General features: G+C 54.7%; 5 protein-coding genes across 5 annotated transcripts; 3 read left to right on the top strand and 2 right to left on the bottom strand.

Moving 5' to 3' along the window:
* Positions 1–291: 291 nt before the first annotated feature.
* NCS54_00587200 (Isochorismatase domain-containing protein) lies at positions 292–1224 on the top strand (the record flags this gene model as incomplete). The annotated part of the gene is made up of 4 exons (XM_053151355.1): positions 292–484; positions 537–552; positions 616–669; positions 720–1224. The coding sequence occupies 4 exons, from the start codon at positions 292–294 to the stop codon at positions 1222–1224; spliced, it is 768 nt and encodes a 255-aa protein (XP_053007330.1).
* A 346-nt stretch (positions 1225–1570) lies between these two features.
* Positions 1571–3474, bottom strand: NCS54_00587100 (Hypothetical protein; the record flags this gene model as incomplete). The annotated part of the gene is made up of 2 exons (XM_053151354.1): positions 1571–3225; positions 3282–3474. 2 exons carry the CDS (start codon positions 3472–3474, stop codon positions 1571–1573), a joined length of 1848 nt encoding a protein of 615 aa, XP_053007329.1.
* Positions 3475–4965: 1491 nt separating this feature from the next.
* On the bottom strand, positions 4966–5907 carry NCS54_00587000 (SGNH-hydro domain-containing protein; the record flags this gene model as incomplete). The annotated part of the gene is made up of 4 exons (XM_053151353.1): positions 4966–5526; positions 5574–5698; positions 5754–5850; positions 5902–5907. The coding sequence occupies 4 exons, from the start codon at positions 5905–5907 to the stop codon at positions 4966–4968; spliced, it is 789 nt and encodes a 262-aa protein (XP_053007328.1).
* Positions 5908–6818: 911 nt separating this feature from the next.
* Positions 6819–12341, top strand: NCS54_00586900 (U3 small nucleolar RNA-associated protein 10; the record flags this gene model as incomplete). The annotated part of the gene is made up of 3 exons (XM_053151352.1): positions 6819–7195; positions 7248–11385; positions 11436–12341. The coding sequence occupies 3 exons, from the start codon at positions 6819–6821 to the stop codon at positions 12339–12341; spliced, it is 5421 nt and encodes a 1806-aa protein (XP_053007327.1).
* A 955-nt stretch (positions 12342–13296) lies between these two features.
* Positions 13297–14871, top strand: NCS54_00586800 (Pyr-redox-2 domain-containing protein; the record flags this gene model as incomplete). The annotated part of the gene is made up of 2 exons (XM_053151351.1): positions 13297–13393; positions 13514–14871. 2 exons carry the CDS (start codon positions 13297–13299, stop codon positions 14869–14871), a joined length of 1455 nt encoding a protein of 484 aa, XP_053007326.1.
* Positions 14872–15010: the final 139 nt, after the last annotated feature.

Genomic DNA, 15010 nt, shown 5'->3' with positions numbered 1-15010 from the left:
TCGGGAACGCTCCCGCCATGATTCCATTCCAGGGGAGTAGCTTTTGACCATTCAGCGCCTCCTTCCACTACAAACTGACACCTGCTCATGCCGTCAGACCCCGCTAATGCAGTGCACCCCGCTCCCATCCGCTGCCCCACGCCCAGAAACACCACTTGGGAAAGAGCCAAAGCTCCAATGTCCATCCTTTGGGCCTCGACTTTTCCAATGTCTCATCAACCGCAGCTCACCTGAGACCTTGGAACTCTAAAGACTAAAAAAGCCCTGACGATCACAGCCCCTTCCTTGGCGATGCGCTTGTCCCCAGCTCACCTAGGTCGACGTGGTATATCTCAGCTCGCTCTCGGATCGCGAGCTGTAAAGGCAAACACCATCGGCAATCTGAGCCGCAGCTCCAGCTTCTCTCCAATTGATACCCGTCGTCCTCGATACGTTACACAACAGCTTCGCGAAATGTCTTCGGCGCCGGCGCAGCTGCGCTTCAGTGAGTCTACTGGACGGACTGGCGTGCAATTGACTGACAGAGTGTGACAAAGAGAACCCTAAGATCTTGTACGTCGGACATTGAAGCGAGATCATTGGGGGAGAGGTCAACTAACGGAGCTCGACTACCAGTGTCTGCGATATCCAAGACAAGTTTCGCAATGTCATCTACGAGTTTGACAAGATGTACACTCCCCTCCCACTTACCAATTCCACACAGCTAACGATAATCCAAGAGTCCTCACGACGCAGAAGGTCCTCAACTTTGCCAAAGCCCTCTCCATCCCCGTCGTAACCACGACCCAAACATCAGCCAAGCTCGGTCCCACGGTTCCCTCTCTCGCCGAGCTACTCCCCTCGCCGCCGCATGACAAGACGCGATTCTCCATGTTCATCCCCAGCGTGGTTGCCGACCTCGCCCCCGGCTCCGAGATCGCCCTCGTCGGCATCGAGTCCCACATCTGCATCACCCAGACGGCGCTGGACCTGCGCGATGCTGGACACAAGGTGTACGTGCTCGCAGATGGCGTGTCGAGCTGCAATCCCGGCGAGGTGGGCGTTGCGCTGGACCGGCTGCGCGCCGAGCCCGGCATCACCGTCACCTCGAGCGAGAGCTGGATGTACGAGTGCGTGGGGGACGCGTCGCATCCTGCCTTCAAGAGCCTGATCGGCGTCGTCAAGGGGTCAATGGCTGATACCAAACAGGTCTGGCAGTCGTTGCCTCCTGGTTCCAAGATTTGAAAGAGAAGGCCGGGGGTAGTAGATACCATACAACATCACGCATCAAAACATATTGCCAAGTATTACGCCCAATTTTTTGAATTGTTTTTGAGTCAAGGGACATGAAGGAACCCTTGCCCTTTTTATTTCTTTGTCTGGTCATTTCATTACGTCGAACCACCATTATCATTATCATCCCCCGTTTTGACCTGAGGGCTTGCCTCGATTCCGATATGGGAATCTCCTCCTCTACACCTCTAACCCTCCGTGTATTCGCGCGCAGAAACCAGGGGAGCACACCGAATCAAGCAAGACCAACAAGGAAAAGGGGACGCCGTCGAAATGAGGTCTATGATCCTATCGCTCCTCAATCAGATCCTGCTGTCGTTTTGGGCTTCGACGTTGGTGTCATCCATGAAAACGCTGATGCAACTCCGACTGGGTTGGCTGATCTAGGCAACGTATTGGCGTTGCGCGCCTCGCGAGGCGTAAGAGGTTGTGGCTGCGTCTGAGGTCTCGAGTCACCGCCGATGCTACCGACACGCTTTACATCCCATCGGTTGACGGGGCTGGCGCCGTTCTCTCCGATGCTGGCTTGGCTCTTGCGCCGACCCTCTCCGGCCCCCTTGGACGGAGGAGGCGGCTCATACGAAGCACCTGTACGTGCAGATGTCGAGCCCGATTTCTGGGGTTTGAGGACCTTCATGTTGCGGCCCCGGCCTGCCGGTTGGTATCCGCTCAATGGACCATCTCGCTGTGCGCCATCGGCTCCGTTACCCGTTCCTTGGCGCCAGGATCCCCAGATGCCCGAGGATGTGTCCCGTCGAGAGTCGGTCGACACTGCTCTACTGTGTCCTCCCTTGACTGGAGCCTCGTCGCCGCTGGTGTCCCTTCTGGGCCTCTCATTCTCCCTGCTAACATCAGACAGGCTGCCGCGGGAGCTTGGGCGTTTGCTGGGGACCGCCTCGGTAGCCATCGGGGACATCTCGCTCCGGGACTCGTCGTCTTGGTGGGGGATGGGGTCCATATCGGGAATGCTCTCCTGGCTGACTTGTCCCATGTCGCCCGAGACAAAAGGGGCAGCATTGGCATTCAACTTGGGCTTCTCGGGAATCACATTGGTGGTGCAGATATTCCGAAACACGGCATCATCCTCGGGACGCACAAAGGGCACCTGGAGCCGCTCTCGCTCATCGCCGTAGAGCGTCATGGTGTTCTGTGAGAAGAGGATGTCCGCCGAGTGAGCCCGCAGCGCATCACTACCCAAGTAGATGCGGATAGTCTTCCGATCCGAGGTTTGCAGTGGCTGCTCAGTTATGCCAGAAACGTCAAAGAAGACGGTGATGGAAGGGACTGGGCCTCTAGGACTGCTAGAGCGACTGCCATGATGCGTGACGACGGCTTCAGCAAAGTAGACGTTCAGTCTCACTCGATAAGCCCCGTCAACATCACGTTGAATTTCATCCACCAGGTCCAGCTCCCGAAGAAGCGAGTATTCAACAACGGATTTCTGCGATCCACTGCAGACGTCGGCATAAAGCAAGGTGGAATGTCCAAAGTTGGGCGTCAGCCAGCAGCGCACGATCGAGGGAACCGTCCCAAGGATGAAGAAAGCAGGAGGAGGACCGGGAATATCGAAAGAATCGTCGTCGTCGTCGCCAACCGCAAAATTGTTGTCAAGACCCAAACTGCTAGCTCGGCCAGAAGCAACAGAGTGGTGAGAGTGCACCGAGTGCCCGGCAGAGCTGTGCCTCCCATCCGACTTGTGGGATAGTGAGCGTTCCATCATGAGGCCGCTGCCAGGGCGGATGGGCACAAACTCGCCCGAATGACGGTTGCTCGGGCCTGCCCAGTTGGAACCGTGCAAGGCGCTTTCATCGAAGCGAACACTATTGGCTCGAGAAGCAGCGCCTCGCCGGACCGGCTCCTCCTCTGCTGGGCCAAGATGAAGTGACCCTAGGAGCTGCTCTCCTTGCTCATCCAAATCATCAAACATGTCATTGTGAGGGATTGTGACAGGACCTGGACGTAGTGTCAGCGCCGAGGCGATGCCGTGATGGACGGACGAGAGAACCCACCTGTTTGAGGAGTGCCGCTGAGGACACCAGGAAAGGGAGAATTCCAGACCGACTTCAGCGCGGCATCATCCGCCTGTCGCTTTTCCAATCGCAAGAGTCGTTCGGCATGGCTGCTTTGGGTGTACTGTACTTGCTTCACTTCCATCTGTAGGCTGTACAGATCTTCGCGAGTGACAGGGAACCTTGGATCCATCCCCGAAACCGTCTCAGGTGATACGACGCTGGATCAAGCTTGGCAGAACTGGCCGTTCGGTCGAGAAGAGCAGGCAGCACACACGGCTGTTGGGAGAGCGAGGCTGAGTGACGAAAAGATGGAGCGAAGGAAAGGCCAGCAATGGCAAACGATGCGAAGGAATGAAGAAGTAGAGCTCTACACCATGGAACCTCGACTAGAACGAGCGCCCGTGTTCCAAACAAGAGCAGCGGTTGGCTCTTCCGACCTCGATCCCCAGGCGAATGGTAGTTCACGAGGTCCTCCCTCCCCGCCGCATCGCCTGGAACAGACCACAAGGTCCCCGACGACGGAGGGTACGATGTATGATATCGCCCGGCGGTTTAATGGGTAGATTTGGAGTATGGCGGCAGATCAGTGAGTCGATACTGTGTCGGAGGGGCTGAGTCGTTGGAAGAGCGACGTCCAGTCGGAGATATGCGACTTTGAATCGTGAAACGGCGTAGGCAGGTTGCGGAATCAAGTAGAAACTCGGTCGAGTTGAGGTTTCGGTCACTAGACTAGGGATTTATATCTCGCACTCGATGGGTTACGGGTGAATCGAGTTAAACACGCAGTCGCTGGTACGGATCGATATGGATGTGGACGATAGGGGTTGTCGTCGAGTGTGTGGACAAATCGCGGCGTCGCAAAGAAGGTGGGGAGCGGAAATGGGCGACGAAGGTGCGTGAAGGATGTACAAGGCAGCGAGAGCGCAGATAGAAATACTATGCGTTCTTCAGTCTCTCTCGGGCGCAGGAAAAGGCCGTGAAACAGCGTCGACGTTGAGGGAGGGCGGGCAATATCGAGTCGAGAATAACGTTTCGAGGTTGGTCTCGAGGGATGAAGCGACCTCACTTGCTCGACTTGGATGGAGTGGGTAGGTCGGGGCCGCGCGCTAACGTGGCGGTTCCTCTACAGTAGCGCTTGTGGCGTGTTGGAGCCCGCTAATCCACTAAATTCAGGCTGTGTCCAGGGCGAGTCAGGGCCCGGGGGGCTTTGAGGACAAGCCGTCGTGAGCCGTCCAGCCTCAGGTTGACTGGGGTCACTACGAGGATGTATGTTGTCATACGTAGCACGCATCCATGGCTCATCACGACAATCCTCGCTGCAGAATGCAATGTCTTGATCTCTGACCGGAGATAAGAGGTATGCCGGCCACCCACCACCCAGAATTGGAAGAAATTGAATGCCATTGATACGCAGGTATCCCTCTCTTGACCCGCCACGAATTGAGGGGGCTATCGGCATGAAGGCGGGGTGAAACTAAGAGACAAGGACTGGTGGACGGGATGGGTGAAGGGGTGATGTGAATGACCGAGACGTTCAAGCCAGAGCAGGGCATGGAAATTCAATAAAGAACAAAGAAAGAGTGGCAGCTATAATCTCTAACAGACTCTATAACGTCTAAGGCTCCCTCTATCTATCTATCCAGACATCTCTACCCTTGCTCGCTCATGCCGGCTTGGCGGACTAGAGTCCGCACAGGTCGCGCCAGTCAGGAATCGCCCATCCTGTCCGATCCTCCTCCCCGAGTCCCTTCCACTCCTTGCCAATGTGAGGCAGCAGAGCGTCGTAAAAGATCTGGTAACCCTGACCGCCCATGTGAAGCCCGTCGGGGAGGAGAACATCCAGGCCACCCTGCTTGCCGTTCTCGGGCGAGCCCAGCAGGGGACCGCCGGGTGTGTAGTCTCCGGGCGATGCCATCTCGGCGGCCTTGTCCATGAACACCTGCCACAGATCGACTAGGGCAACCCCTGGGTTCTCCTTTGCGACTTGGCGGACCACCTCGGAATAGGAGGCGCTGACGGCAAAGTGGCGAAGAGCCGCCTTGTGGCCGTTTCCAAGAGATCGAGGAGTCGACTTGATCTCATCCAACGGAGGAGGCGTCACCAGGATGATCTGGGGCTTGTGGGCGGTGATGCGTGGGTGGTTGATGATCTTGGTGAGGTTCTCCTTGTAGCGCTCCAGGGGTACGTGCTGGTTAGTGACAGAAGTCTCCATGACGGCATCATTGGCACCAAACAGGATAACCTGGCTGCGGTCAGTACAGTGGGCTATGTGAGGTGATGGCAGCTCACGAGATAGTGCAGCTTGGGCGATGAGGCCGTGCGCTCGGGGAAGATGTCCGGGAGGTGCTTCAGAGCATGGTCAGTGTTGAAGCCCGAGAAGCCTCGGTTGACAACGTCCAGGCGGCGAATGAATTCTGGGCATTTATTAGTGGCCTTTTCTATCAATGTTCGTCGAGTTGAAGCACTCACCAGACTGTAGAGCGGCCTGGAAAGAGTAGCCATCGAGGAGCTGGATGGCGTGCTGGAATAGGGAGTCTCCGAAGAGGACGACTTGGGGAAGTGTAGACTAAAGAATTGTTAATAAAGGAAATGTTTGCTAGGATCTAAGATGTCTTACAGCCATGTTGTACACAACGTGGTGTTTGGTGAAGTCGGTTGAGGCGCTGCGGGGAATATATCTGACAAGGTTGACTTGGAGTTGGTCGGGTTTCTCTCCAGCAGATAAGTACCTAAGCTTTCAGAGACAGCACGCCACTCTAGCGGGTAAACTCAGCAACCAACTCATTCACTCGGGGACTCAACAGCCTAATAAGTAAGTCGGTATTCGTCGTGTTTTAGCCATCACAGGCTGCGTCCCACCGTTTCGCATGTACCTACTTGCGCCGTTGTGGGGGTTGCGAACCAATGAAGCATCGTGATAGCCGGCGCGAGAGGTAGAAGTGGGCCGTCGAGTGTTTGCTTCTACAAAGGGAAGCCGGCAGAGCAGGGGAATGCAGTTTAAAGACGAATATGAGGCGATTGGCTTTTTGGAGTAACAAACTTAATAGACCTGCTTGCTGGTGTAGGTATCGAATGGCGTCCTTCATCGTTGTGTCCCTTAGGTACGATACTGGTAGACAATGTTAGAAGACCAAGTGTTCGAATATCAATGCTCGAAAAGAATAGAGGCAAGCTACAGCATGGAAGTGAACACAATTCAAACTATCAAGAAGCCAGCCAATCCAAAAAGAGAAAACAAAAAGAAACCCCAATCCCAACCATCATAATTCGAGTTATGTCATGACAGAAGCTGAACAGATCGAGCCAGGATTCCATGGACGGTGGGTCAAATGGTGGGGTAGACACACCCACATGAACCTACCAGCTGCAGCCTGCTATGGAGAGTTCCTCTTATCGATAACAAAATCTCCAGGCCATCTTTTTCCCCGTGCCAAAAAATTTCGGCGTAGGCCTCACTCCCGCTGCCTTCAAGGACGACCTTCACATCGACCATTCTCCTCCCCTGCCCGAGCCTGAGGTGTAGCCCCCGTCATCATGGCCACCTCTCTCGCTGCTCAATTGGCGCAGGTGGCCGCTAACTCAAAGTCGACTCTCAACGTCAAGGCGCAAAAGGCTGCGCATTCCAAATCGCTGATCTGGGAACCTCGAGTCGCCGCGACCCAGAACTACCAGACTCTCTACACCACCTGCTTCCAGGGCTTCGAGGAACTTTGCCAGCTCGATGCGAGATTTGCGCCTTTCCAGGCTACAATTTTTAGCGAGGAGAGTCAGAACCAAGACCGTACTCAGCTTACAGCCTCTGAGAATGAGGAGCTGGACCGACGAGTCGGGGCCTTCCTGCGTCTCGCAGGCAGTCGCCTTAGGCTAATGCCTGCTATCAAGTCTATTGAATGGCTCATCCGAAGATTTAGGTACGAAATTTCATCCTTGACGGAGATGGGATAAAAGGCTAAGCTTTGACAGAATCCATGAGGAAAACACCCAAGCTCTGCTTCTCGCATTTCTCCCCTACCACTCGATCCCGGCCTTCGCGACCCTTCTATCGATTCTCCCCAACAAGATCCCACACGACTTCCGCTTCCTCGACCCTTACATTCGATCCGTTACCTCGCCGCCCCGATCTGTCTTGGTTCGCCAGGCTATCCAGCACCCTGCCTTCTTGACCCTCATCTCTGAGTACACCCTCGAGTCATGCCGCATGCAATACAACTATCCTGCCCTGGTTTCTTTCTGGGCGGGTATCATGACTGAGGCCATCAGTGGCATCCTGGACAAGACGAGGTCAGGCCGGGCCGCCGTCCAGAGCGAGAACGACCAAGCTCTGCTTCATCGCCTCGGCCCCATCTTTGCGGAATCATTGGTTATGAAGAAGGTTCCCAGTGTTCAAATTGCCTCGTACATGGCAATTGCCGTGTTTGTGTCCAAGGGAAATCTCGAGGATGGAGCTGTGACCGCGTTCATGGACCAGACAGTCTACGGTTGGACCAACGACACGGTACGCCCTGGTCTGGTCTGCCTGGCCATCCTGGCGCAGTACCGATCCGCGAAGCAGATGAGCAGCAAGACCACCAAGGCACTAATGAAGGTTGCCGACATTGGCAAGCTCCTTGTTGAGATTGGACAGGAGCGCCGAGTTGACAAGCTGGCCAACGGTCTTTGCCTCGCTCTGATCGAAAGGCTTACCAAGAAGGGCGATGCTCGAGGATTGGCGACTATTATCACGATCCTGAGCAGCCCGATCCTGAAGGACAAGCAAGTTTCCGTCATCTTCAAGTCTCTGATCCTGACCGCGCATCGGCTCAACGACGACAACGACGAGGATGGCGCACTCCGACGGGAATTGGGTTCGGCTTTGATCACCCTGTCCCAGAGCACCGGCAAGTCTGGCGATACCATTCAGTCTGTCCTCGAGGAAGTCAAGTTCGATATCGAGGAATTGGAGATGAAGCTTGATCTTTCGTTCCGTTCCAGAAGACTTCCCGAAGCCGCCAAGGATGACCAGGAGATGAACGACGGTACGGAGAAGAAGGCGCCTCAAGACCTGGGCCTGCTTCTCAAGGAGCTCTCTGATCGATCCGAGTCCCTCTCGCCTTGCCTCCAGCCTCAACCCTCGGAGATCTTTGACGAGTTTAGCCACGCCTTCTTCTCCATCGTCTCCGAGAGCTCTCAAAACTCCGGTCTGCTCTCCGAATTCGAGCAAAACCCCAAGCTCCACCGTCAATCAGCTTTCAAGGACTGCACCTACTTCAGCTTTTTCATCCGTATTTGGTGTGGGCCGTATCCTGCCCTGGCTAGAGTTGCGGCGCTCGAAATGGTCAAGAGGAGGCTCAAGGTTGGCGATTCTGACAAGACTGACCTCCAAGCTCTGCTCCCTTACTGCATTTCTGCGCTGAGCGATCCTTCGAAACGAGTTCGCCAGGCCGCTGCCGACTTAATCACCGTTCTCACCAGTCTATACGTTCCACCAGTCCCTTCAAAAGGACTCACTGTCTGGGGTGCCGAGACTCTGTATGGAAAATCCAAGGACACAAATTCACTGACTTCCGATGTTGTCGCCAAGGTCCTCCACTTGCAGATTCTGCCAACTGTTGAGGAGTGTGTTATGGACCCTGAACACATTTCTGCTGTTCTTAAGACGGCGATTGAGCAAGGCAAATACCAGTCAAAGCCTAATGCTGCTCTCGACAAGAAGGACCACCTGTCTCAACCCGGAAGACTGGCCCTTCTCGAGTTCCTCGCCTCCCATATCGTCAACACTCCCCTGATTCTTGTCAAGAACAGGCTGTTGAAGACTGTCAACGAAGTCCGCGGAGTTAGCACAACGACAAGAACGCAGCTCCTGCTTCCTGCTCTGCAGTGGTGGGCCGGTTTGAGCGAAGAAGAAGCGGCCCAGCTTTGCAGTTCGGAGCGCTTGGACAAGTCGGATATGGATACTCGGTTTGTTGATGTTGTTGTTCCCAACGATACTGCCGGACTCGAGTTCTTCCTGGAGTTCCTGAGGGAACCGGAGCAGAGGGAGAAGGCTGATCTCATCCGTGCCATGTTTGCCCGAATCAAGAAGATGTGGTCCTCAATGAAGCCCGAGATCAAGTTCATAGCAGCTGAGCAACTGCTGGAGATCTCGCAGGAATCGACTGCTGCCGGTGACTCCAAGTCGGTTGTCCCCGCAGAGGCTTCGGACATGCTGCGAAGTGTGCGCCTGACCACCGATATCCTCACCTACTTCCTCGACTCGATCCAAACTGGTACCAAGATGATCACGGAACCCCCACCAAACAAGCGTCGCAGGACTAGCTCCTCTGGAGGTGACCGTGGCCTCATCACCCAGGTCACCCCTGAGCTGAGCCAAGCTCTGCGAAAGGTTACCTTTGTTCTGCAGTTGGTTGAGAACTCGAACCCGGTTGAGCACCCCGAGCTTCTTGACGGCCTCTTTACAGCCCTGTCTGAGCTCCAGCACTTTAGAACAGTGGTGGGCTCTGAGCTGGGCTACCTGCAGAACCTCATCCTCCGAAGCCTTCTTGCCATGATGCCCACGTACAAGGCCAACAAGAAGCTCAAGATTGACAGCTCCGGCGGTTATGGCGATTTGCTTGTCAACTGCATTCAGAAGTCATCCAGCCCTGTTGTGCAGAACGCTGCTCTCCTCTTGATCGCCAGCCTTGCTACAACGGCGCCAAACCTGGTGCTTCACAGTGTCATGCCCATCTTCACTTTCATGGGTACTTCTGTCCTTCGTCAGAGCGACGACTACTCTGCCCATGTTGTGGCTCAAACTATCAAGGAGGTCATTCCCCCATTGATCGAGTCTCTACGTCAGGGACAGAAGAGCCCTGTTGCTGGTGCCTCGGATATTCTCGTGAGCTTCACCACTGCTTACGAGCACATCCCGGCCCACCGGAGACACGGTCTCTTTGTTGCTCTGGTTGAGACCCTTGGGCCCCAAGACTTCCTTCACGCCCTCGTCAGCATGCTGGTTGATCGATATGGCCCCAGCGATGCCCTGTTGCAATTCGTGATTGAGTTGCTGAACCACTTCAGCATTCAGACACAGCTGGAAACGCTTGTCAAGCTGCTCGATCTCATCGCTGATCTGTTCAAGCCCAAGCCCGGAATCTCGTTTGTCCTTCTCGGCATTACCGATGACAGGGACAAGGACAAGAAGGATCTTGAGGAGATTGCCCTCCGCCAGTTGTCGGCCTTCCCTAGCTTCTTGGCCAACAAGAAGCTCAGGGCTCAGATTGGCGGCTTGATGGAGAAGGACGACATGGACGCTTCGCGACTGAGGGAACTGTACGCTACTCTGCTCGAGAACATCCTCGTTCTTGCAGATACTGTTAAGGCGACTAAGACTCTCCATAACCGGTGCGGACAGGCTCTCTCAAACCACCTCAACTTGCTGTCTATCGGCGAATTCATCAAGGCGGTTGAGAACCTGCTCGACCGGCCAGACATGGGACTGCGACAAAAGGTTCTCCGGGCGCTCGAGGTCCGAGTCGAGCAGGAGAGCAACACAGACCCAGCATCAAGATCTGTGTTGCTGGCCTTCCTGCCCCAGCTCACAGCTGGAATCAGGGAGTCCAACGACATGCGGTACAAGCACACTGCTGTCACATGTGTGGACAAGATCGCCGAGAAGTATGGCAAGAAGGATATTGAGGCAGTGGTGGCGGCAGCGACTACGATTGCTGGTGAACACTGCCTCGGACAGTCTGAGGAACGTCTCCGTGTCATGGCTCTCCTGTGCCTGACATCGCTCGTGGACGTGCTACAGGATGCCATTGTGCCGGTTCTGCCAAGCGCGATTCCCCAAGCCGTTGCCTACCTCAACGATAGCCTGGCGGAAGACGCTCGGGATGAGGAGCTTCACGTGGCAAGTTACGGATTCATCAGCTCTCTCGCCGAACACCTCCCTTACATGCTCTCGACTTACATCGACCGCATCCTGGAGGTGTCCAACAAGTCAGCCGAGGTTGATCTTGAGGATGAGACAAGAGAAAGCCGCGTTGATTGCCTCCACTTCCTGGCTAAGCAGCTCGAGGCGAAGGAGATATTCTCGGCTTTGGACCGAAACTGGGAGAGTGCCAGGAGCTCTGGATTTTCTGTAAGTTGTCACATTTTCAGATGCTGCATGACACTAGCTAACATATGCAGGCTGTGGCGGAATATCTCGATGTTCTGGGCTTGGCCATTGACAAGCACCCCAAGTCTGGCATCAGCAAGAATGCCACGCTCCTGTCGGGCATTCTGATGAAGGCCTTTGACCTTCGACGACAAGAACATGCCAAGGGCGAGGTGGGCGAGCAGAGCCTCTTGAAGCTCAGCGCTCTGGACGCGAGCACAAATGACAAGGGACTCAAGATGATCTACAAGCTCAACGACGCGGCGTTCCGGCCAGTGTTTGTGCAATTGATTGAGTGGTCAAGCTCTGGCCTGCCCAAGAGTGACCGGGCCGGCCGTTCACTACGACAGTACAGCGTATACGGGTTCCTACAGGTCTTCTTTGGAAACCTCAAGTCGATTGTCACCAACTACGCGACGTACATTGTGGAGGATGCAGTAAAGGTTCTGCAGACGGTGGACCTCAGCAAGCCTGAGGAGCGACAGCTGTGGACGAGGGTGCTGCAGACGTTGGCAAACTGCTTCGAGCACGATCAGGATGACTTCTGGCAGGCACCAGCACACTTCAGTGCCGTTGGGCCGGTGTTGATGGAGCAGTTCTCACATGCCGGGTCAGTCGACGTGACAGAGGACTTGATCCCGACGACGGTGGAGTTGGCCTCGGCGGCAGATTCACAAGCTCACCAGAAGGAGCTCAACTCGGCACTTCTGAAGCACCTTCGATCTGAATCTGCTGCAGTGCGATTGGCGGCTGTCAAGTGCGAGCAGGCACTGACAGACCGGCTGGGAGAGGAGTGGCTGTCGATGCTGCACGAGATGCTGCCTCGGATCAGCGAACTGCAGGAGGATGACGACGAGGTGGTCGAACGGGAGACGCACCGATGGATTGTCAAGATTGAGGGAGTGTTGGGTGAGAGTCTGGACGCCATGTTGCAGTAGGGAGATGAGATGAGAATGAGATGGGACGGACCAAGGGAGGAATTGAAGGGAGGGACTGGAGTTGTTGACACAAAAGCTTGGAAATAGACAGGCTATGACGTAGAGGCGCTACAAGCAACTAACTAGAAGTTTCATTTTTCTATGTAAAAAGAGAAGATATTTTGACATTATCAAGAGGCTTTGAGCTAAGGCGGGCGCTGACATGTGGTAAAGACAGGGATAGACCGGGACAGAGGAGAGCCTGTCAGCTAGTGAGTCACTAGGAAGAGACTCTCAGTGTCTCACTCGGCGTGTTCGGGGTCACGGCGTGTTTATCGGACAGCCGGGGACTCTGAAGATGCGATTCAACGGGCACGCGGAGAGGCTCGTGGGGGAGGCTCTTACACGGTGAGCGGACTCGGACAGCTCCGGTGAATTATCGTGGCGGCGGGCTCACCTAGAGAACCAGGTCACTACCTACGTCACGAGGATGACCAGGTACAGGCGAACTAGCAGGGGACGCCAGCCTTGAAGAGGTACCCTGCATGTGCCGGGCGGTTCAGCTGTACCTGGCCGAGGTGAAGCTAGAGCTGCATTCGGAGACGCCAGAGGCAAGTGACGAAGGGTTGATATAATATTCAACAGGGAGCCCGCTTAGACACGGCCTGGAGAGAAAGAGTCACAAACAAAAGCAGTCTCAACAAACCAATTGCAAATCCATTGAGCAATTGAGGCATTATCGACATCTTGTTCATCTCAACGTTGTTTCCGAAACCGGATCCTAATCTTCTCGCTAAGGCCTACCTAATCCACTGGCTGGGCTAATCCACTTACACGGGCACGAGCGCTCATTCATCGACCACTTATCTACGGAAGGCGACACTCGATCCTCCAGATTTTTTTCTTCTCTCGGTGGTTTTATTTTCGTTTCTGTTTCTTTACGCCTTTGACGGTTTCACTTGAGAGTCGTTGCGCAATGGTTGGTTTTCCGCCGAGTCGTGCTTTGGTGAGGGTGGGAGGAACTGGGAATAGAGTCATCTCCAAGAGACTGGCGGGCACGATAACACAAGATGGTGAGTTCAGCTTGATATTTGATATCCTCCAAGGATGTATTTCTTGATTTTTTCAAGGATTTTCTTTGTCCATGTCTAAAATCTCCAATTCGAAAACATCACTAACATGTCTCACTTCAGCCGACTCCAAGGAACGCATCGTGGTGCTCGGATCCGGATGGGCCGGCTACGCCCTCGCCCGGACAATCAACCCCTCAAAAGCCTCACGGATCCTCATCTCTCCTCGTTCCCACTTTGTTTTCACTCCCCTCATCGCGTCTACGGCGGTTGGAACCCTCGAGTTTAGAGCTGCTGTTGAGCCATGCCGCAAGTTGGGACTGACAGAGTTCCACCAGGCGTGGGCGTCAGACATTGACTTTGCGGCAAAGACCATCACAGTCGAGGCTAATCAGCGAGATGGTGTCACGGCCCGCACGGGGAAGGATCTGCTCAAGGGCCTCGAGTTCCAGGTGCCGTATGACAAGCTCGTCGTGGCTGTTGGGTGTTACAGCCAGACATTTGGCGTCGAAGGTGTCAAGGAGCACGCCTGTTTCCTAAGAGATGCTACAGACGCCAGAACTGTACGTCTCAAGGTTTTGCAAAAGTTTGAGCAGGCGGCTCTGCCAAGTGCCAGCGATGTTCAGAGAAAGCGTCTGCTACACTTTGCCGTCGTGGGTGGAGGTCCTACTGGCATTGAGTTTGCGGCAGAGTTGCACGACCTGATTCATGAGGATTTGTCAAAGATGTATCCAGAGCTGATGGAGCATGTGGCCATCACCATCTACGACATTGCGCCCAAGGTCTTGCCCATGTTTGATCGCAACTTGGCGGCATATGCGACAAACATGTTTAGCCGCAGGGGTATCCGTGTCAAGACGGAGCATCACCTTCAGCGCATTCGACAGGACGACGACGTACTACTCATGAAGATTAAGGAAGAGCCAGAGGAGGTGGCAGCTGGTGTTGTCGTCTGGAGTACTGGTCTCATGCAGAATCCCCTGGTAGGGAGACTGGTCGGCCAGGAGGTCAAGGGCGCAGGCAAGATTGCCAAGGACAGCAAAACGGGTGGCATCAAGGTGGACGAGCACCTCCGCGTACAAGTCGAATCCCAAGACAACAACGGAAACACCATCACAAAGTCCCTCCCAGACGTCTACGCCATCGGCGACTGCGCCGTCGTCCAAGGCCGATCTTTCCCAGCAACAGCTCAGGTGGCCAGCCAACAGGCCACATACCTCGGAAAGCGCTTCAACGCGGGCACTTCATCCCAAGGAGCTCCCACGGCGCCGTTCCACTTCCGCAACTGGGGAACAATGGCGTACCTCGGCGGATGGAGGGCCATCCACCAGAAGGGCGCCGACGAACTCAAGGGCAGAGCTGCGTGGATCCTCTGGAGGACTGCGTACCTGACCAAGAGCATGAGTCTGAAGAACAAGATCATGATTCCATTTTACTGGTTGATTACTTGGATCTTTGGGCGGGATATCTCGAGGTTTTAAGGTGATGAGATGAATTGTAGGAGGGATAAACTGTATGATAGGAACTTTGGGTTGTATTTGTGGCATAGCATCAGCAGGGATAGACTGGAATAAAGGATAAAAAAAGTGTCTTTTTGAAAGATAGACTCATAAAGGATAG

Source organism: Fusarium falciforme, chromosome 4, assembly GCF_026873545.1.
Source record: "Fusarium falciforme chromosome 4, complete sequence".
Taxonomy (NCBI): Eukaryota; Fungi; Ascomycota; class Sordariomycetes; order Hypocreales; family Nectriaceae; genus Fusarium; species Fusarium falciforme.
Note: the sequence above shows the minus strand (reverse complement) of the source record. Positions and strands in the feature narration are given on the sequence as shown.